The following is a 23,462-nucleotide window of genomic DNA, read 5'->3' as shown; positions in this document are numbered from 1 at the left end:
CTGGTGAAACTCCTCACTGTCAGGGGGAAAAAAAGCGGCTGGTGACTCCACATGTATCAGAGGAGGCATGTGGTAGTCTGCAGCCTCCCCGGATCTGCAAAGAGGGTGGAGCAGCGACCAGGACGGCTTGGAAGGGTGGGGTAATTGGCCGGATACAATTGGGGAGAAAAAAAAGAAGAGGGGGGGGGGATATCCAAAAAAAAAAAAGCTCTGTGAGCACTGCGAATTTCCACTATTTGGCGTATAAATACATGGATTGTGACAGGGGAAGAAGTTTGATTTGACTGACAGCTAATGGTGACCAGGCAGTTTTAGCAGAATGTGGATGTTTATGTTGTCCACTAGTTTTAATTTGCTGGTAGAAGATCACTCTGTCTTCTCCCGATTTATTAGGCATTTTTATTGGTGTGCACCTGCAGGTGCAGGGTGATAGGGCTAAAAAAAAAGTTTTTATTCCGTCAGGAAGAGAAAAACATTACTCTCATAAAAACAAAAATTAAAAAAAATGTATTTTGATGCATTTTCAGTAAACAGTGTTAAGCAGGTGTAAATTAAGTGCGGTTAAAAGTGGTAATGAGAGCAATACTACATTTTTCCTTTCACGGGCTCTTAAAACAGTGGTGGGAAAGCAGCATGTTATAATGTCAGTGAGATAAGGAAGGCAGCAGCTGTGCGTTGCTGTTTGTTAAATGAGGGGAGCCGTGACAGGGAGCTTATTTCACCTGGGCAGAGTTATTGTCTGGCCACAGGCCTCTTGGAAAGGCCAGTGACAGATTGGTGACATCAGAGACGCTCCTGGCACTCGCAGTCCATTTGTCACAGATACCAGGTCTGGGACCCTCCTCTCGCTTCCCTTCTCCCTCATCTCCAAAGCTTTCACTCACCTTTGCCCCCCTTGCCACCTCTGCGGTGTGATTATTACTGGCCTCCTCTGACATTTCCCCTTTCTGTCCTCTCTTCCTATCAATTGACTTCTTTCCTTAAACACCGATCCTTACTCCACTGAGCACTAAAATACAATTTCTACGTGCCAGTGCCCATGTAGCTCGGGTTATATCAGTTTAACTGTTTAATTAACTAGTACGTAATCCTGTATCGGGCGTCTCACAGCAAGAAGGTCCTGGGTTCGAGCCCTGGGGTAGTCCAACCTTGGGGGTTGTCCCAGGTCGTCCTCTGTGTGGAGTTTGCATGTTCTCCCTGTGTCTGCGTCGGTTTCCTCCGGGGGCTCCGGTTTCCTCCCACAGTCCAAAGACATGTAGGTCAGGTGAATCGGCCATAATAAATTGTCCTTAGGTATGAATGTATGTGTGTGTGTGTGTGTGTGTGTGTGTGTGTGTGTAGGCCCTGTGTGATGGTCTGGCAGCCTGTTCAGGGTGTCTCCCCGCATGCCGCCCAATGACTGCTGGGCTAGGCTCCAGCATCCCTGCAACCCTGAGAGCAGGATAAGTGGTTCAGATAACGGATGGATGGATAATCCTGTATCAGGCAAACAACTTTAACTGTCAAAGAGACACGATGCGAGTCCGTATGTTGTGCTAGAATATGTCATCTCATCTCATCTCATCATCAGCCGCTTCTCTGGGGTTGGGTCGCGGTGGCACCAAGCTAAGTAGGGCACTCCAGACATCCCTCCCCCCAGCAACGCCCTCCAGCTCCTCCTAGGGGATCCCAAGGTGTTCCCAGGCCAGATTGGACATGTAGTCCCTCCAGTGAGTTCTGGGTCTCCTCCAAGTTGGACATGCCCAGAAAACCTCCAAAGGAAGGCGCCCAGGAGGCATCCTAATCAGATGCCTGAACCACTTCAACTGGCTCCTTTTGACGCGAAGGAGCAGCGGCTCTACTCAGAGCTCCCTCCGGATGTCCGAGTTTGATTGCTTTTGTTTTAGCAGTGACAGTTTAGGCTAAGATTTAGACATGTACTACAAACCCCAATTCCAATGAAGTTGGGACATTGTGTAAAACGTGAATAAAAACAGAATACAATGATTTGCAAATCCTTTTCGACCTATATTCAGTTGAATACACTACAAAGACAAGATATTTAATGTTCAAACTGGTAAACTTTATTGTTTTTTGGCAAATATTCACTCATTTTGAATTTGATGCCCGCAACACGTTCCAAAGAAGCTGGGACAGGGGCAACAAAAGACTGGGAAAGTTGAGGATTGCTCAAAAAAACACCTGTTTGGAACATTCCACAGGTGAACAGGTTAATTGGAAACAGGTGAGTGTCATGATTGGGTATAAAAGGAGCATCCCCGAAAGGCTCAGTCGTTCACAAGCAAGGATGGGGCGAGGTTCACCACTTTGTGAACAACTGCGTGAGCAAATAATCCAACAGTATAAGAACAACGTTTCTCAACGTACAATTGCAAGGAATTTAGGGATTTCATCATCTACAGTCCATAATATCATCAAAAGATTCAGAGAATCCGGAGAAATCTCTGCACGTAAGCGGCAAGGCTGAAAACCAACACTGAATGCCCGTGACCTTCGATCCCTCAGGCAGCACTGCATTAAAAACCGACATTCTGTAAAGGATATTACCACGTGGGCTCAGGAGCACTTCGGAAAACCATCATCGGTTAACACAGTTCAGCGCTACATCTACAAGTGCAAGTTAAAACTCTACCATGCAAAGCGAAAGCCGTATATCAACAACACCCAGAAACGCAGTCGGCTTCTCTGGGTCCGAGCTCATCTGAGATGGACTGACGCAAAGTGGAAAAGTGTGCTGTGGTCCGACGAGTCCACATTTCAAATTGTTTTTGGAAATCATGGACGTCGTGTCCTCCGGGCTAAAGAGGAAAAGGACCATCCAGATTGTTATCAGTGCAAAGTTCAAAAGCCAGCATCTGTGATGGTATGGGGGTGTGTTAGTGCCCATGGCATCATGGGTAACTTGAACATCTGTGAAGGCACCATTAATGCTGAAAGGTACATACAGGTTTTGGAGCAACATATGCTGCCATCCAAGTGACGTCTTTTTCAGGGACGTCCCTTCTTATTTCAGCAAGACAATGCCAAGCCACATTCTGCACGTGTTCCAACAGCGTGGCTTCGTAGTAAAAGAGTGTGGGTACTGGACTGGCCTGCCTGCAGTCCAGACCTGTCTCCCATTGAAAATGTGTGGCGCATTATGAAGCACAAAATACGACAACGGAGACCCCGGACTGTTGAGCAACTGAAGTCATACATCAAGCAAGAATGAGAAAGAATTACACCTACAAAGCTTCAACAATTAGTGTCCTCAGTTCCCAAACGCTTATTGAGTGTTGTTAAAAGGAAAGGTGATGTAACACAGTGGTAAACATGCCCCTGTCCCAGCTTTTTTTAAACGTGTTGCAGGCATCAAATTCAAAATGAGTGAATATTTGCAAAAAAACAATAAAGTTTATCAGTTTGAACATTAAATATCCTGTCTTTTTAGTGTATTCAGTTGAATATAGGTCGAAGAGGATTTGCAAACAATTGTATTCTGTTTTATTTACGTTTTACACAATGTCCCAACTTCACTGGAATTGGGGTTTGTAGATTTTCTGTTTTCAAACAACAGTCTAGGCTAGGCTCAAATCTGGCTTAATTTGTTTGAAAAGTGAAGTCTGGTAAACTTCGAAACCTTAGCCAAAAAAGCAAAAATAAGTATTATCGGCACAATATAAGGACTTGTGTTGTCTCTTCTTTACATTTAAAGTAGTTTGGGCAACACGTATTTAGTATGTCATCCATCCATCCATTATCCAAACCGCTTATCCTGCTTTCAGGGTCACGGCGATGCTGGAGCCTATCCCAGCAATCATTTGGCGGCAGGCAGGGAGACACCTTGGACAGGCTGCCAGGCCATCTCAGGGTCTTCACCCTTAGTATGTTATATAATTCATTAAATAGTTTGGTCTAAAAGTAGTCTACATATATACATAATATCACAACAGGATATGTTCTGAGCTAGCTAGATGAGTGCTAACGTGTTGCTGCCACATTGACATCAGCTCTAGTGCTCAGCGGGGTCTGATCTCCAAACCCCTTCCACTCTTTCTATGATCATTTTCCCTGAACCTACAATCTCTCAGTTCTTCACTCTTTCTCTATTCTTTTTGAGTCATTTTTTTATTCTACAATATACCCTGATCTCCTTTAACCTACCTTTTACTCACCCTCCTAACCCACCTCACCATGTTCCTTTACCCTCATGGATTCACCCTTGATATCTATTTGACTGCTGTCAGCCAAGGGAGGGATGAAAATCGATTCTCCTCCCAGCAACTCCTTTTCACGAGCTAAGAGGAAAGGGGACGCTGGTACCTGGGCTCTTAGTGAGACCGTCCATCTATCTCCCTTTGAGGTTTGACAACAAGGCTCGAACTGGGACTGAAGGGGGATGGGGTGCGTAGAGAGGAAACAGGAAAGACCAGCTAGGGCACTGGACGAAACTCCCTATAGCTGACCTGCAAAGTCGGTATTACTTGTGATTTTCACAAGAAAAGCTGATTCCAACTGTAATATATTATCAAATTTGACCTAATGTCCAAATCTAATCCTAAATAGTTGTTGAAATACCATGTTGCTTTAATATTTGTCATTGATTTTTTTAGGACTGTTAATTATGTCTCGTCTCAGTGGAAATCCTGTAGATGCCAGTTTATCATGGAGGCAGTCAAGAGCTACTATGTAGAGAAGCCGTGGTAAAAGACAGGAGACTGATATGATACCTATTACTGAATTTCCCCAAACAGAGATAGAAAGAGTGGATCACATCTCAGCTCCCATCTGCCTTGTCAAGACACAGACAGGCTGAGTGTGTACCATACAGGGATATAAAAGATTCAACATCCAAAATCCTTCTGCCTTTTCTGCGGATCCAAAACTCTGTTGATTGTACATGCTCTCATTTATTTACGAGCGTCTGCACTTAACTGTATGCTCAGGCAAAGGACGTGAGCATGTGATTAGTGATATTATTGTCATTGTTATTATTTCTATATGATACTACATTGATGTATATTTTATAACAATGCAGAATATGTTTGCCCAACCCTGGGAACTATTGAAAAGATGTGTGCACGCATATCTACGTACAGTATCTGTGTTATTTATGTGATAGCAAAGCCCATAAACAGAAGCACGGAGAAAACGCTGTCAGAGCAGAAGACACATAGTGAGATTGAGGAAGAGGTATGGGTGAGAAATAAGGTAAGGCAGACTCTGGGAAGAGTGATTTGGGAAAAAAAAGACTGTTTCTCTCAAGTTTTCAAAGTCTGATGGTGTCAGTGACAGATAGTCATAAATCTATTGAAGCTGCACCTCTCTGTCTTCCTCTGACTGCCAATGTTTGCAGATGCCAAAAAGAAGCGTTGTCTTACGGGGAAAGAGCGAGTAATGGCCTCAGCAGGAAACTAGGTACAGGGAAACCAGAAATAGCATCAAGGTCTGAAACAAAGGAAACATCAGATAGATAAAAGACATGATGAAAAGAGAGGCCGCGGCACCAAGTTCATCACTGTTTCTGAGACAGAGTGTTGTCTAGGTGAGTCTGCCAGCCAACAGATAGACGCTCGCTTCCATTCCCGTTGCAGTCATCTCAGTGGTATCCGTCCATCTAGTGACAGCCCTGCCCACCTCTGTCAGCAGAACTAAGCTCCAGTACATGTTACTTATGACGGGATCAGATCCAGGATCAAATGTGCCTCGCAGCTCAAAAACCCACTGAGCCCATGGCCATATCCTTAAAGACAGGTACAGGGAGCTAGATAATACATACCTGTCCAATACCGGTCCAGCCATCAAGACAGCAAATTCTCTCTGATGGAGGACCACCAAATGCATCTGCTTGTAAACACCCAGGTATCACAAGTTTTTAATGATTTTTATGACTGATTTTAGGGGAGTACACGTTCATGTTTTATCCATTCACGAATAAGTGCCAAACCTATGCTGTACTTGTAATTAAAAGGCACTAGGTTGTAAAAGGTGAGTAAATTATTATAATTATTGTTTCTAACCCTGGGGAACTTGTACTAATAACCTATTTATGACCGATACAGTACAGAAGACCAACCCATTAACAAAGGCTAATGGTAATTAGTTAGTAATCTGTCACTCATTAGTGATGTACATAATTATAGTAGCAGATAGAGAAGTTATACTTTAAAATGAAAGCCTTCTGACAAAGTTAGCATTGGCTAACCAACCAGCCATATCAACATATACACTGGCTCTGCCGAATGACGGAAGCTAGGATGGGAGACCTCCTGGGAAAACTGAGTTACTGCTGGAAGAGGTGTTGATGGGCCAGTAGGGGGCAGTCTTCCCTCTGGCGGCAACAACAACAACAACAATGTTGTCCCAGTGTCGTGATGGGGACACTGTGCTGTGGGAGATGCCATCTCTCGGATGAGACGTTAAACCAAGGTCCTGACTCACTGTGGTCATTAACGATCCCATAGCACTTATCGTAAAGAGTAGGGGGTCCCCCAGTGTCCTGCCAAAATTCGCAACCTGGCTGTCTCCATCTGGCCACCTAATCATCCCCCCGTTTAACTGGCTCAATGATTCCTCCCTCTCCACCTCAAGCTGATGTGTGGTGAGCGCTCTGATGCAAAAATGGCTGCCATGCATCACCCAGGTGGGTGCTACACATTGGTGGTGGTTGAGGTGAGTGTCCCCCCCTTCTCTGTGTAGTGCTTTGGGTGTCTAGATAAAGCCCTATATAAATGTAAGCATTATTAAACTGTGCCTACTGAAGGGAAGGAATTATTTAGAATCAAATTACTTTGCAACTTTCAACAACCTAGATGTTCTAACTATGGTCAAGTCATTTAAGGGACCCTAATTTTGCAATGAAATATCCAATAGAATATATACAGTTTTATTTCAGTACATTCAATAAAGAATAATGCCCAGATCCGACAACACGATATTTTTTGTCTTTCACGATGGCACCATGTCAGACTACTGCTATAAATTCGTGTCCTGTCTTGGCCGCCAGACTGGCCACACTACAAGTATGATCCCGCCCGACCCATCATCATATGCTGCCATCATCATGTCATCACGACCATACGCGAGATCATAGGTCATCGGGGAGGCGGGTCAAGAAGTGCTAATCAACCCGATGAGTAACATTAGCTGGAAGCTAACATTACTCACTGGGTTGCTGAACTGCCTCCGCTATTTCTCACCAACATTCTCTCTTTTGGGTTTGTCATGGTACTCCCTTGAAGAAAGGTCATAAAGGTAGGGGTTTTGTCTCCAAAGCTCAATGCACTTTTTCTCAGTTTCGCTGTTCCATCTCTCTGATCTCACAGCCACAGCCTTTCTCTTCGCCATCTTTGTTCACCTATGCGCGCCAGACAGCATTCTGTTATCCTATTGGTCAGCGTCAGGAACACATCTTTGAGCGTTGGTCAGGGGTGTCAAATTAGACGGAAAATGCAAAAAAATTCTGACATGCTAGACTTGTCGAGTTGGGGTCATCTGACACTGGTCTTGGATTATTTCACACTACAAGAGCATTTGTCGTTCTCAACATTCATACAAAATCGGCCTGAGTTCGTGTAGTTTGAGTCGGGCATAAGCTGCAGCAGCCAAATGCAGGTGAGATGTAGGATATACAGTGCATCCGGAAAGTATTCACACCCCTTCACTTTCCCCACATTTTGTTATGTTACAGCCTTATTCCAAAATGGATTAAATTCCTTTTTTTTTCTCATTTTGGAATAAGGCTGTAACATAACAAAATGTGGGGAAAGTGAAGGGGTGTGAATACTTTCCGGATCCACTGTATACTGCATACAACAATTCACCAAACTAATTTTTACGTGTAGGCTGGCCAGGGCACATTGTATGAGGTTCAATTACCATCAAGCAGATTTTCTAGAGGTTCTTCAAAGCACTATGGCGGCCGCACTGCAGGCAGGACCAAGGTTGACTAAGTTCCTTGATGAGGACAAGTAGCCAGATTTAATTCACTTTGCATGGAGCATCAGCATCCATCAAACAAGACAGTCACAAGGGCAGACCCTTGAGGTTCATGAGTCAGCTCACCCGCCGTAAAAGTGCGGCATCAAAAGGACCACCAACTAAAACAGGATTAGGGTTGTACGTGTGTCCTGTTATGCAATATTTATCCGTTCTTTTCTCGGGGAGCGTGGCTCGCGAACTGCGGGAACTTGCAGAGGCGGAGGATTAATTTGCACGAATGCCTCATCTGAATTAGTGTGCTCAGATCAAAGAGAGGGGAGTCATGGGAATATCCGACATTGCTGTGATTCCAGACTAGAGATTTCGCCTGTGAACCACTGCTATTTTCAAAATGACAGAGAGGAGGGGGGGGGGGGACAAAAAAAAAAACATCAAGGGAAATTTTAGCTGGAGTTGAATGTAATTATACAAATTTATACAAAACAAAAACTTACCAGGCCAAAAGCAAAGATAACAGTCAACTAAAAGCCTCGAAACATAACCAAAGAACAGAGTAAACAGCAAGAACAAAGTAAATTGAAATGTACACAAAGATTTTCTATCCAGTTCTAAGGTAACATAAGATGACCAGACCATCTCGGCGCTGTGTGATGGTTTATCCCTGAAAGACAGGAAATCCTAAAAAGTGCTGAGATGGTATGGGACCTGTCTTGCTCTCTCTCTCTGTTGTTTAGTCGGGGATTTCTAGAGTGTATGCAGCGGAAGTACCTCGAGACTATCGGGCCCTTTCTCTGTTTTACTGTATCGTGTTGTTTACTGTGGAGAACAGGAAGGTTTTTTTTTTAAACGGCTGAGAGAGAACTCTCATAAGCATGCACACGCACGCATGCACACACGGTATCATTCTTCTTACCGTCACAGTCGCCCAAGTGTGCCACGTTTCCCTGTTCGACATCTTGCTCAAATGGCAGTCTGCAGAGGAGAGGAGACACGGTCATAAATCAGTGAGCACAGAGGTAGCACACAAACACTTGGTCACTAACACCACAGCACAGATCCACAGTGATAACGGTAAACAACCTCAATGTTACAGCGGAGGGCAACAAGTCGCGCCGAGAGCTTGTGTCTTGCACACAGAGAGAAATATTGTACATGATCTCCATTACTGTCATGTTGTCATTGCAGATTGCTGCAGCTATTTCAGCTGTCGCTGAAAATGAGGGGTGAAAAATTATAGGACCTCTTAGGAAGTTACGAGAGTTGTTCTCAGTCGTTTTCATGCAATCTGTAATTTGCTCTTGACAACAGTAATACAAGAAGAAAAATTTAATAAAATCTTCGAGGAGGGAGCGTTTCGTGGGGGAAACTAAAATTCTCCACAAAATACCTACTCCGGCAATGCCGTTTTTCCTTAGCGCCACAGAAAACTATGGCAACACTTCATCTATAAATATAAGCCTCCGTTTTTATTCCTCTGCTGCGATACTCATTTTCCCTTTTGGTAACAGGAGACCGACCACAGGAAACTGAAAGGACTCCTTGACAAAACTATATAACTAAGCGAGGAACCAGAGAAGGAAATGAAAGTAGTACGTACACAGCGGCCGGCTACTCTGGAGACCAGAAAAACGCAATTGCTGTTACTCATGGCTCATATCAGGAATAAGAGAACCAAGTTATAGTAGACACACTGTGTATGTGTGTGTGTGTGTGTGTGTGTGGGGGGGGGTTACATATGTCCATGCAAACGCAATCCAGCAGAGGCAATACCACTAGGGCTATTTTACTGGAAGAAATTGTAACTTATCATCTTAAAATGCTGTTGGTGCGTGATGTCATCTAAAGAAAGACTGGACAGAGAAAGGTCAAGAATGTGATTCTTTGTCACATGCGATAGTTTCACATTTTACGCGCTATAAAGAGCCCTTTTAGGTGGGGGCTTGGTTTTGTAAGGATTTTTTTAAGTACCCTCTGATAGTGTGTTAAACAGCAGTGTAAGTAAGAGAGGAGTAAGAGCCAGTAAGCTGTAAAAAATAGTTTAAGAGGCGTCCAGGTGGCGTGGTCGTCTATTCTGGGGATCGGCGGTTCGAATCCCCGTGTTACCTCCGGCTTGGTCGGGCGTCCCTACAGACACAATTGGCCGTGTCTGCAGGTGGGAAGCCGGATGTGGGTATGTGTCCTGGTCACTGCACTAGTGCCTCCTCTGATTGGTCTGGGCACCTGTTCGGGGGGGAAGGGGAACTGGGGGGGGGAATAGTGTGATCCTCCCATGTGCTACGTCCCCCTGGTGAAACTCCTCACTGTCAGGTGAAAAGAAGTGGCTGGCGACTCCACATGTATTGGTGGAGGCATGTGGTAGTTTGCAGCCCTCTTCGGATCGGCAGAAGGGGTGGAGCAGCGACTGTGACGGCTCAAAGAGCAGGGTGATTGGCCAGGTACAATTGGGGAGAAAAAAAAGGGGGGGGACCATGAAGGGTTTGTTGCTCCAATTCACCTTCTTACATTTTAATTCATGTTTAATTCACATCAATTTGGGGGGAATCATGAATAAAATCATCATGCTACCCTTATTCTCTGATTGCATAAACATAAATGTGAACATCAAACTGTTAATATGTTCAACAGACAACTGTGTGTTTAAATAATCGGCTAATGTGGGAGGTAAATGCTAATCTCTATGGCAGAAGGCCTCATGGGAACTGAGAATTGTGCTGCCAGTGTGCATACGGTTCAACCCGGCATCATCATGTGCCTGCAACAGTGTTTTACTGTAGCTTTGCATCCATTGGGGTATTAATTAATGACTGAATTAGATTGGGGCATTGATTGTCTGATGTTTTCTGATACCGCAGCACCTGTTATTGGCCCTTCAGGAGCTACGTAAGACTCCTTAGAATAATCGGCCTGATCGTGGGAAGTAGGGTAAGTAAGGCCCTGCTTCATCCTTCCAACAAAGTAATGTTTGGAATGAAAAATAACGTCGGACGCTCCTTTCCGATGGCCAGGTTGAGGGGGTTGGCGTGCTAATTTTCCTCGTAACTTCCCAAAACCGACATTCCAAAGTCTACGCCCCCACTTTCCGCAGGGATTGACCAGATGTGATTCGGTGTGAAAATGGGTGGGTTTTGAAGTGGTCTGCAAATTTCATTATGTTCATTTTTCACTCAATTACTTCCACCTCCGTGCTGACTGCTCATCACTAACCATGAACAGCTTCAAGGAAGAACTCTGTGAGAGTGTTCGCCTTTGTCCACATTAAGATTAGTTAAGACAGAAATGAGGAAAATAAAGGTCTACAATACTCTCTCATGCATTCATTGTTTCACTGAAAACCCAAATGCAAGGCATAACTGAAGGCTCGGCTAAACCATCAATGTCAAATGTAAAGAAGCCAGCTTTCTGTCACTGCAGATGGCTTGTGATCAGTGAGGGTCACCCTGCCAAATTACACTTGACTTCTTAGCATTGTCCCCCCCCCACCCCCTTTTTTCTCCTCAATTGTACTTGGCCAATCACCAGACTCTTCCAAGCTGTCCCAGTCGCTGCTCCACCCCCTCTGCTGATCCGGGGAGGGCTGCAGACTACCACATGCCCCCTCCGATACATGTGGAGTCACCAGCCGCTTCTTTTCACCTGACAGCGAGGAGTTTCACCAGGGGGACATAGCGCGTGGGAGGATCGCACCCTGACCGACCAGAGGAGGTGCTAGTTCAGCGACCAGGACACATACCCATATCCGGCTTCCCACCCGCAAACACGGCCAATTGTGTCTGTAGGGACGCCCAACCAAGCCGGAGGTAACACGGGGATTTGAACCAGCGATCCCCGTGTTGGTAGGCAACGGAATAGACCACTATGCTACCTGGACGCCCCTCAGCATTGTTTTTTATTGTTATTTATGAATCTCAGCCATTTTGCTATCGCCATACTTTCTGATGTGCTCATTGTGGAAGTTCATATTACAATGGCGATAAAAGTATGGTACTTTGTTTAGCCTTACATGCCAGAAAACAACAGACATGACGGCAGTTTGCAGATACCCACTTACAGCTGTGTTTGTATGAAAGTAAACAAAACCTCTCTCATTCTTCTTCTTTTGGCAAACGACAGCTTGACAGACAGCGTCTCACCCCAAACTCAACTTTATATGAACTGACTCGTCAGAAGCCTGCGGTGACCTGAAGCTTACATCTGGTCAACTAGATGACTAGACTCTTTACATCAGTGGAAAGTGCTAGTCATGTCTTTGAAAAGCTGTTTGACGGTCTCAATATTACTGCATTTCTTTGGAATGCAGACTAAAGAAGTCACTGAAAAACATTTCTAATCAATAACAGACCATGAATGATTCTGCAAACAGAGGTAAAGAGTTAGATGTTGAAGCGGCACATCAAGTACAGCTTGTTCTATGAAGCAGATTTTAGCCTGAAAAGGTCCTCTGGAGGACCATCTGTTTTAAAGAGGGGGAACTGCCCATTGCTGCTGGGATGTTTGTGACAAGTCTCCAACTCCTAAAACGTTAGCATTCTGCAATTAGCTGAAGCCTCAGACAGCAACACAGCCAACACTCGTGCTTTTAACATTTTCGTTAATACACAGGGTTTCCTGTCTCGGTAAAGAATAGCATTTTTCTGTTAAGTTGGCTGCCTCTCGTGGACAATGGACTATTTAGTTTGTACATACAAGGAAACGTGCACACTCAGGGTAAATTACTTGGGCGATGGTTTTGAATGCGCAGCAGTCCTTGTCTTGGTGAAGATTAATATTTCTCACTAAGTGACTCCATTATGACTGTATAAATCAGTTGATTATTTTAACGTGAAGTCTATTCGTGCGTGCACACAACACATACACAAGTGTTTATTGTGCGTGCACGAGTCTTCATCCGAGTATGTTCATCTGCCAGTGTGAGTGTGCATGTTAAGCAGAGGGTAGCAATCCAGAGACAAGTAGTATACCATGTAATGGAAACAATTTTGTCACACTGTGGCTCACTAGGAGAAGCTAAATTAGAGTTTACACAATCTATATGAGAAGCTAAGTGAAAGATTTAACATCTCTGAGACATCTCACCTGTATTTAACAGAGGGGGGATAATTGAGCAAAATGAACACAGAATAAACAGACACGGGCGTCTGTGATGGCCTGGCGGCCTGTCCAGGGTATCTCCCTGCCTGCCGCCCAGTGACTGCTGGGATAGGCTCCAGGATCCCCGTGACCCTGAGAGCAGGATAAGCGGTTGGATAATGGATGGATGGATGGAATGGATGGGCATCCGGGTAGAGTAGCGGTCTATTCCGTTGCCTACCAACATGGGGATCACAGGTTTGAATCCCCATGTTACATCTGGCTTGGTTGGGCGTCCCTACAGACACAATTGGCTGTGTCTGCAGGTGGGAAGCCGGATTTGGGCATGTGTCCTGATCGCTGCACTAGCACCTCCTTTGGTCGGTCGGGGCGCCTGTTCGGGGGGGGGGGGGGGCTGGGGGGAATCGCGTGATCCTCCTACGTGCTACGTCCCCCTGGCAAAACTCCTCACTGTCAGGTGAAAAGAAGCGGCTGGGAACTCCACATGTATCGGGGGAGGCATATGGTAGTCTGCAGCCTTCCCCGGATCAGCAGAGGGGGTGGAGCAGCAACCGTGACAGCTCGGAAGAGTGGGGTAATTGGCCAAGTACAACTGGGGAGAAAAAAGGGGGGGAAATCCCCCCTTCCCAAAAAAAGAATAAACAGACACACACATACTTTCAGTTATGAAATAATATGCAAATCTTTGCTTCCAGCAGAGCAATATGAACAAACAGAGGGGCCACTGTCGTATTATTCCCTCCGTCAGCATTGTCCAAATTACAATGTGATGCTGTGTAATGCTACTGACACCTTGATTCCTTCTCCCATCACTTTGCAACGAGGAGGTTGCATTTTCCCACAAAGTGGAAATCCACAGCAACTCAATGCTAAATTGATTGTCGAGTTGACCGCCCTTGGTAAATCAAATCAAGCCCCAACACAGAGGCCTTTAATAGTATAAGCAGGCGGCCTGAGGTGGTCTTTAAGGCCCTTGCTGTCTGTTCCACTAGCGTTATACCTGTGTTTTGACTTATAATTCAATAAGCAGGCCTGACTAAAGAAATATTTGATTCCGCTAGATGTGGGTGGAGAGGGGAGAGTCAAGCCTACAACTTGAGGTGAGCTGCCAAGACAGCCGGCCAGACTTTAGAAGGCAGACAGAGAGAGGTGATATGGGACAAGGACATTACGCACTCAGACACCATCACAGACAGGTACAAATACCACACAAACACACACACACACACACACACGCATGCACGCACACACAGGAATGCAAGCAAAGTGAAAGAATGCAGCATTGTTTTAACCAGCAGACTCCTGAGCAGACTTTGAGGCGGGAGTCATCACGGATGGATTTGTCAGTGCGCAGATATTACCAAGACGATAGTTGCTGTGAGAACTACAGATTCCCAGAACTCATAAATAACATCTTCCTTTACGCCTGTGGTGGTCTACCAGGTATGCTTTATGGAAATGCAAGATTAGATACAACACATGGACACAGTCCAGAACAAATAGTCCCGAATAAAAGCACCGCTGGCAAAACAGTAAAGATTAAAAAAAAAAAACCCTCAGGATTCAAAGAGACGCCACAGGCAAACATGGCAAAACAACTTAAAATGAAAGGCTGATAAAAAGACCGACACACAGACATAAAACGAACACACAGTCATGATGATGTGCAGCCTGAGAGGCAGCCATAAGACAAAGCAGGTGAGGTACACTGAACAGAGCAAACTGTGTGTGTGAGACAGAGACAGAGTCTGTGCAGACGGAGGGATGTCTCACCTGGTCCCAGGCCGGAGGAAAGAGCAGGTGCTTCCTCTGGTCCAGCCACAGTAGGGGTCCCTGGAGGCTATGCAGTTCCTACAGAAACAAACCAACACATGGGTTAACTTCACACACTAAACACAGGGAGTAAATTAGGGGCATACACACCCAACGACATTCATCGAACACAACAACTACACCGAACGAGAAAGCAAGTGCACTTGCACACTTTCCACAAAATAAAAAATAAAATGCAGCAGTGGAAGCACAATTAAGTCTTTACAAATGTACTAAAACCTAAGTATATAGTGCTTTAATCCTACCCCACTTCCAAACACATTCATTAAACACTCTCTGCTGCCTGCTAGATCAGACAGCACGTGGGCTTTCTTTAATGTGTTCTGGATTACACGCCTCTGTGCTTCACCTGGTTCACTGAACTCGTTGCATGCCTGATGTGCCGGCGTGTGTGTTAGTGTGTCACCAGGCCATAAGAGAAATCACCCAGAGGTATCACGAATCAATAGTGTACCAGCTTGTGTGTGCACTTATCTGTGTGTGTGTGTGTGTGTGTTTATATGTGTGTGTGTGTGTGTGTGTGTGTTCATGTGGTTTAATATTAACAAAAATATAATATGATGTTTAGCTGATCCCTACTTGGAACTAATCCTTTTACTCGACCCTCGGGGTGAAAGTGCAGGGTCAGCTACAGAGCAGCCCTCTGTGTCTGGTAGATGTTCAGCACCAGGCTCAAGGGCACTTCAGCAGTGCAGCTGCTTGCAGGCTGGAAGTCGAGTCCTGCCGCCGAAGGACTGATTCCCCCCGCTTCCTCTGCATATGTGTGTGTGCGCGCACACACACACACACACACACACACACACACACACACACACACACACACACACAAAGACACACACACGGCACAGACTTACTTCATGCATCGGGAGTAGAGCTGGCATCGTGCCGCTGGTACTCTGACCACACAGGAGGGGAAGGCCAGAAGCAGAGTGTGGCTCGCTTTGTCTAAGGTCAGAGACAGCAGCTGTCTGGCTTGGGGAGAGTCTTCACCACACCTGGAAAACATGCATATAGCACATGTAGTTTACAAGGCCAGGCAGAGAGAGAGAGACACACACACACACATACACTACACTCACACACTATACTCACTAAACAGTTACGTACGCACAAAACAAAAAAGGCATTCAAGCAATTTCAATTATGGACCAGCGCTGCACATTAACTCTCTGACCTCACTCGAAAAAAATTACATCAGCAAATTCATTCACGCCACAATGAAAATCACCAACAAATATAAATGGCTCCATATATAAAAAGCTTAATAACAGTAAAAGTGATGAGAGGCCGACCATGAAGCTGGTTGTCACAGTGTGGGAATAAATATGAGCCGTGCTCATTGTGGAGGTCTAGTGGGCTGGGGGGGCCATCAAAAGCAGCAGCGAAGGGCTGAATCAGTTCTAATTGGCACTTAGAGCTACAATAACGTGCACACACCTGCCTCTGAGTGGGGAATTTATGCCTTTTTGTACACATGTGCACTCATGCGTCGGTCGTTTTGGGATGGCTTATGGTAATACACTTTATTGGGCCATTAAAGAGAATCTATCATTTTGAGACAGAGAGCGAGACACACAGACAGACACAGAAACAATGAGAGAGAAAGAGACAGAGAGAGCAAGACGGACAGACAGAGCGAGACAGAGAAAGAGAGACAGAGACAGACAGACACAGAGAGAGACACACAGACAGAGAGACAGACAGAGACGGACAGAGATGGATAACACAAAAGAAGAGAATAAATCATCAAAAAGGAGAAAATGAGAAAAAGAAGACAGAAAGAAAGAAAGAAAAGCAGACAAATAAGGTTAATTTCAAAAAGAAATTAGAGAGGGAGAGAAAGAAAGGGAACCTAAACCAGAAAAACAGATAGACACACAGGCAGACAGACAGACAGGGAGCAAGAGAGAGACAGACAGAGAGAGAGAGCAAGAGACAGACAGATAGAGACAGAGAGACAGTCAGACAGAGACAGATAGACAGAGAGAGACAGACAGAGAGAGAGCGAGAGACAGACAGACAGAGAAAGCGAGAGAGCGACACAAAGAGTGAGAGATGGATAACAAAAGAGAAGAGAATAAATAATCAAAAAAGGAGAAAATGAGAAAAATGCAGACAGACAGAAAGAAAGAAAAGCGGACAAAAAAATTTTAATTTCAAAAAGAAAATTAGAGAAGGAGAGAAAGAGGGAACCTAAATCAGGAAAGCAATAAAGGACAGACAGCTGGAGAAAATAGAAGGAGGTCCTGGCCCTATTAGTGTTGTGTCTGTCTCCCGGGTCATTTCCTGGTTCGTTATGGCAGCCAGCCAATCACAAAACAATTTGGCTGGTGATCTCTATCTGTGCTGTCCCGTTATAGGACTCCTTGTGTCTGTGGCCTTACTCCTGTCTATATACCCAGGGGTTCATTATGGGGCAGAAGACATCTGTGTGTGTGTTTCTACTTGTACCTTCAGGAGTGAAGCCTAATTTTGCACATGTGTGTGTGTGTGTGTGTGTGTGTGTGTGTGTGTGTGTGTGTGTGTGTGTGTGTTGGGAGATGGGGTAGGAACAAAAAAAAAAAAAAACCCCACCCTGATCCAATTTCCAATTACTATGTACTCTCTCCTGATTAGCCCATTGCCCGCTGAGAGGGACTGTGACTGACCGCCCACCGAGCTCAGCATCCTCACAAAATCATCCCTCAAACAACTGGCTCCAATTCACAACGACACCTCCGTCACTTGCCCCCCCTCATCTGGCTCCACTTTCGCATGGCAGCCTCTCATTTTGTCATTTGTGAAACAGAATGAATAAGGCGTTAATGAGTGAACGTATTATGGCGAAGAAATGAAAAGAGACAAGGGGAGACGCGCTCGTTGTCAAAATACACCAGAAATGAATTGACTAAGGATAAATATTATCAGTGGGTGAATTGCCTGGGCTGCTGGTACAGTCTAGTGGTTTGTGGCTGCAGCCCCCTCGAGGGCCGCCAGGGGGCGCATCAACAGATTGGAATAAACGAGGGGAAATGTTACACAAATAAATAAATAAAATTGTATTATGTGTATTCTTATAAAAAAATATAATAACGTATAATATATTGAAACCTTATTTGCCATCCCCATCTCTCTAATTGCCTGTCAGTCAAAACATCATTCATCACTGACAAAGGATGCTTTATAATGGAAAACAGAAATACTGACTCTAATGGCATGGTTAATGGCATGATTAAAGATTTGAAATACAAATTAAATATTATTACATTAATAAAAGTAAGGAAATATATTAAAATGTGTTTTTTTGTTTTGTTTTGGTTTTTTGTTCGCCGTAGTATTGTCAATTGATTTTTAAAGACATCTTGCAAAACGGGGGCCCCGGCCAGAAGCTGTTTGTGCTCACTGTCTACATGTTGAGTATCTGATCAGGGGGCACACTTAACACAATAGTAAACCAGGGTTTAGATACTCTTGCTTTCTAATGTTTCTAATTAGCCTTGGTTAAAGATACCAACCAACCAGATCTTTACAAACCAACTAGATATTTACAAAAGCCCTCTCCCCTCCTCCACCCTGCAGTCATCCTCCACATCTGGCACTGTGAATACCAACGAAACACATACGCAGCAATTATTACTTTGAAGGTGCATTGCACCTAATGTCCATTATATTGCAATGTGATATTTCACAGTCAACCAAACGGACTATGTTACTTGAGCAAGAGTTGAAGTCTCATCCATTTCAATCAAAAAAAAAAGAAAGAAAAAGAATCAGGGTCAACTTGAAGAATGAAATGAAAGGTCAGGTTTTTTTGGTAGCATGTAAATTTGGTTTAAGGCAAGGAGTAATCAGATTTTATCGTTGCTTCATTTATTTCACCGTGTCCCCCAAAGGCTGCATATGCCTCAACCTTATAATGAGATATTTAAATTTCCTGATAATAAATATTAGCCTGTAATCAAATTCATTTATCATTTTCCTTATTTGTATTCTCTGAATAATGTTGTATATATTTCCAGTCATTGTGGCAATTACACAAATAATATGCAGAAATCCGAATATTCCATGTTTTTTCTTCCTTGTCAGGGCGTACCGCATCCCTCTCCGCTTACTGTACAGTTATAAAACAGTTGTTGAACAACAGTTTTTTGAGACTTTCAAAATGAAAGGTTTTTTTTTGGACCCCCCCTTTTTACTCCCAAATTCTACCTAGTCAACTATACCCCACTCTTCCAAGCCTTCTCGGTTGCTGCTCCACCCCCTCTACCCATCCAGGGAGGGCTGCAGACTACCACATTCCTCCTCGATACATGTGGAGTTCCCAGCCGCTTCTTTTCACCTGACAGTGAGGAGTTTCACCAGGGGGACGTAGCTATTCCCCCCAGTCCCCCCTCCCCACCTGAACAGGCGCCCTTGACCGACCAGAGGAGGCGGTAGTGCAGCGACCAGGACACATACCCACATCCGGCTTCCCATCTGCAGACATGGCCAATTGTGTCTGTAGGGACGCCCGACTAAGCCGGAGGTAACACGGGGATTCAAACCAGCGATCCCCATGTTGGTAGCTAACAGAATACACCACCACGCCATCCGGACACCCTACTTTTCCCTGAAAACCAGTACTGTCACGTCAGAAACTGTTGCTGGGAAATATGACTCGAGATGAGGTCGAATTTACAGCTACGTACGTAACCGAACATGATTGGAAAGCCTTTGGCAGGCACGCTGTGCAAGGGAGATTATTAATTAATTGGATTATTACTCATCTACATGTTTGCTTAAGTCAACACTAAATTACTTTTAACTCTCGCACCTGTCACTCTCCCGTGCTTGGCTGGTAGACGGAGGTACTGAGGTGATATGAGTCAGGCAAAATGGCAGATATTTTTGCAACGAGTGTGCCAATTTCTGTGTTGATCACTGCACTTCTGTTGTATTAGGCCCAACTCACAGCACAGCAGAGACCAGTCTTGACTATTTAGTACTTAAATGAGTAATTTGGGGAAAAATCCAAATTATTTTGCAAATCTTCTGGCACAGCAGGTCACAACCCCATAATCTTGCAGTCGGCTTAACTAGTATGCTGCACATCATTGGCATATCTATATCCCAGCATCTTCTGCTGTTTTACGCTGTCTTCCTGCAAGTGTTGGACCTTCACCCCATCACATGCTTTTCCACTACAGCATGCGTCTCAACTAAGAAAATATATGACTTTGTTTGTTCAACTTCTCACTTGTCAGGGTTGTATCCCTCTAATTCCTCCAAGAAAACATTGGTGTTGGTGACGGTGTTGTCCTGATTGGGTGTGATGAGGAACTTCAGGATGGTCCCTCTGCTGGAGCCAAGGAACAGGATGGTATGGTTTCTGTAGGGTCCAGCCTCTGTGTCCACCACCATCTTGTTTAACTGGTACCTGCAAAATAACCGAGACAGGGCACTCTATTACTTTAATGTCTGGCCAAATAACAGAGCTGTATGGTTTGCTTGGGACCCTGCCCCTTGACAACTACAGTCATGTTTAACACGCATACTAAGTAAATGTAGATTTATAAAAAGGGCATTTATGTTGGTCATTCCAAACCTTATGTGTTTGCCAACAGCTATCTGACCATACAACCCACAACTCCTGTTGGGTTACAGTGCTTATCTCTATTTATTAATTCATTCAATGATGCACTGACGGACTGATTTAGTCCTTCCTTTATTCACCCATCCGACCATTCATCCAACCGTTTTCAAATGCATTTTAAGTGCATTTTTATTGATTTGAGTACATGCAAATATAGACTCCAGTAAATCATATAGTATATGATGCATCATATGGTATACTTTTTTGTGTGATTTTTTTCTCCCCAATTGTATCCGGCCAATTACCCCACTCTTCCAAGCTGTCCCCGTCGCTGCTCCACCCACTCTGCCGATCTGGGGGAGGGCTGCAGACTACCACATGCCTCCTCCGATACATGTGGAGTTGCCAGCTGCTTCTTTTCACCTGACAGTGAGGAGTTTCACCAGGGGGACGTAGCGCATGGGAGGATCACACTATTCCCCCCAGCTCCCCCTCCCCCCGAACAGGCACCCCAACCGACCGGAGTGCAGCAACCAGGACACATACCCACATCCGGCTTCCCACCTGCAGTCACGGCCAATTGTGTCTGTAGGGATGCCCGACTAAGCCGCAGGTAACACAGGGAATCGAACCGGCGATCCCTGTGTTGGTAGCTAACGGAATACACCGCCACGCTACCTGGACGCCCCATCATACGGTATATTTAAGTGCATCATATGGCATACACTCACCCATCTCAGCACGATAAAATGAATTCCGTGGAGCAAAAACATATTCAACAAATTTGCCTAACAAATTAATTACGCCCAACGTTTTGTCATTAATATCAGTCTGGTAAATGAGCTTGTCTAGAAACAATAGAAAAGAGTTGCTGAACTACACACACGCCTGTGTGTGTGAGTCAAAAGCCTAAAATAGAAGCAGTGTTTTACTGGGTGTTTAATATTCTACATATATCTATACCCTGTAATCCCCTAGTGGCTTGTTGCCGGTGGGACTCCATGTAATAGATGGTAGCGATGGTAGACAGAAAGGAGAGAGAAGAGAGGGCGCATCAATCCATGTGGGACTTGATGTGGCACAGCTGCTTGCTTACCAAATTACCACAGGGTTTTATACCCAACCAGACAAATTTCAACACAAATCTACAGCTACCGGCAGAAAAGCTGAAGGCAAACATTTCCATTCGGCTGCAGATCAGTGTTTGTGCTGCTTTGTGTATGTATATGTGTGTGTGTGTGAGTGTGTGTGTGTGTGTGTGTGTGTGTGTGTGTGTGTGGAGGCACGCACGCACGCACGCACGCACGCACGCACACACACACACACACACACACACACACACACACACACACACACACACACACACACACACACACACACACAAAACTATAAGTGTTGTGTGAACTTGGCCTTACCTGACCATGGTTCTGACAATCCAGGGTCTCTGTCCCAGTGAAGGCACAGCCTCGTCCATCAGAGGGTGAGTCTTGACAAAGTTAAGCATCTCGTCCGGAAAGGAGTTGGATGAGTTAAACCTAGAGCCTTGAACAGCACAGCCACCAGGCCTGGGGGAAGGGAATTGAGGGTACACATCGGTTCAGTGCATGTTTGAAATGGGTTCAAATTGTTCATACTACAAATACTACAAGTACGAAGCTCAGATCAAAACTGCCTCATAATTATTTGCTTCTTTGTTGTTTCCGTGGCAACAACCATCAGTGGGAATTTTTTCCAAAGTAATATGGCAGACACCAAGGGTGTCATAGCATGATTTGAGTCTGCCATGTGTGATGTATGTATTGCACATTGTACTGCATGCCCCAACAGTATGCCGTATTTAAGGTATATAGAATGTACTTACAATGAGATGAGATGAGAATGTACTTACAATTCAATTACCGCTTTCGAGTGGGGTAAGGAGCTCTTACCCCATGGCTAATACTATGCTGATAATATATCAAAGCTAGCATTTTGACAGTTTGAGTAGTGAAACTGGCAAGAAGAACAAGAGGAAGTATTGTTGGTGTGCCTGGAGATAATGGAGTGGTCACGTCTGCCACCAGGAGTCCCACCAGTAATTTCTCTCACTTGCCTCCCTTGAGTGAATCTGTCCTTCCCCAAATGCTTAAAGTATCGTGGTATAAAAAGGGGAATGTTGACGTTATACTCTTTTATGGGTATAAATATATTTTACTGATGGGTATAAATATGGGTATAACTGGTTGTGGATATAAATAAATAGCTAAAATACACAGACTAAGGGCAGGGTAGGGCAGATGAGTGGTCTGGATGGAGCCTCGCTACAATTAAAAGGCAACCTGTATTCTCAATACAGGTTGCCTGCTCATAAACATATACAGTCTGTGTGTCATTGAATAAAGTGATCACAACCATCTGCACCTTGGCTTAGGGATGACTTCATCAGGAACAGGTGTCCAGATAGACTCAGGTGATTTCTGCTCCTTGAACCTGCCATCAAACACTGCCGCCAGCTGCTCCATGTCAAAGGCACACACTGCCGAACCAGGAATACTACAGAGAGTGAGACAGACAGACAGACGGAGACAAAAAGAGACTGTCAATCCATAAGACACAGTGAATTGATTTGCGATGACTGCCTGCCCTGTGTCAAGCCGCACTAGCAAGTAATAAAGTAAAGAAAAAAGAAAGGATACAGTAGATAATACAAACCGAGCAGGACAGAAAAAGAAAAGGATGAGAGAGGATAGCATATAGAAAGTGAAATGTGAGCCTGAGACGGAGAGGCAGATACACAAGCTAAGATGACAAATTGGATTTGGACCGTTCATAGTTTGACATTGAATGTCTGAATAGGAAGGAAATCAGTACTGTGAGGGATAGAGAGGAAGGACAAGACAGACACTGTCAACTTAGTGGGCGAAGGAGAGAGATGCAGCAGGCGCAGGAGCCAGATTAGACTCATGAAAACATCTTGGCTCGAATTCATGGAATAAAAAATGAAATAGGAAATGAGTCACTGAAGATTTTCCCTCGCGCAAGAGAAGATTCTTATTAAGGAAACGAACCCCACAACACATTACAGTAAAAA

The 23,462-nt window shown here is 44.7% G+C and overlaps 1 protein-coding gene across 1 annotated transcript in view; it reads right to left on the bottom strand.

The window, feature by feature from the left end:
• Window positions 1-23,462, bottom strand: part of sema6bb (sema domain, transmembrane domain (TM), and cytoplasmic domain, (semaphorin) 6Bb) — a 171,025-nt gene that overhangs the window by 22,926 nt on the left and 124,637 nt on the right. The window contains exons 11-16 of the mRNA XM_056276002.1: window positions 22,793-22,924; window positions 21,808-21,957; window positions 20,057-20,236; window positions 15,696-15,836; window positions 14,782-14,859; window positions 8,834-8,892 (exon numbers count right to left, since the gene is read on the bottom strand). Coding sequence (XP_056131977.1) covers window positions 8,834-8,892; window positions 14,782-14,859; window positions 15,696-15,836; window positions 20,057-20,236; window positions 21,808-21,957; window positions 22,793-22,924 — 740 coding nt within the window. The remainder of the gene's footprint in view (window positions 1-8,833; window positions 8,893-14,781; window positions 14,860-15,695; window positions 15,837-20,056; window positions 20,237-21,807; window positions 21,958-22,792; window positions 22,925-23,462) is intronic.

Source organism: Lampris incognitus, chromosome 3 (genome assembly GCF_029633865.1).
Source record: "Lampris incognitus isolate fLamInc1 chromosome 3, fLamInc1.hap2, whole genome shotgun sequence".
In the NCBI taxonomy this organism is placed as follows: domain Eukaryota; kingdom Metazoa; phylum Chordata; class Actinopteri; order Lampriformes; family Lampridae; genus Lampris; species Lampris incognitus.
This window is presented reverse-complemented; position numbering and strand designations above follow the sequence as displayed.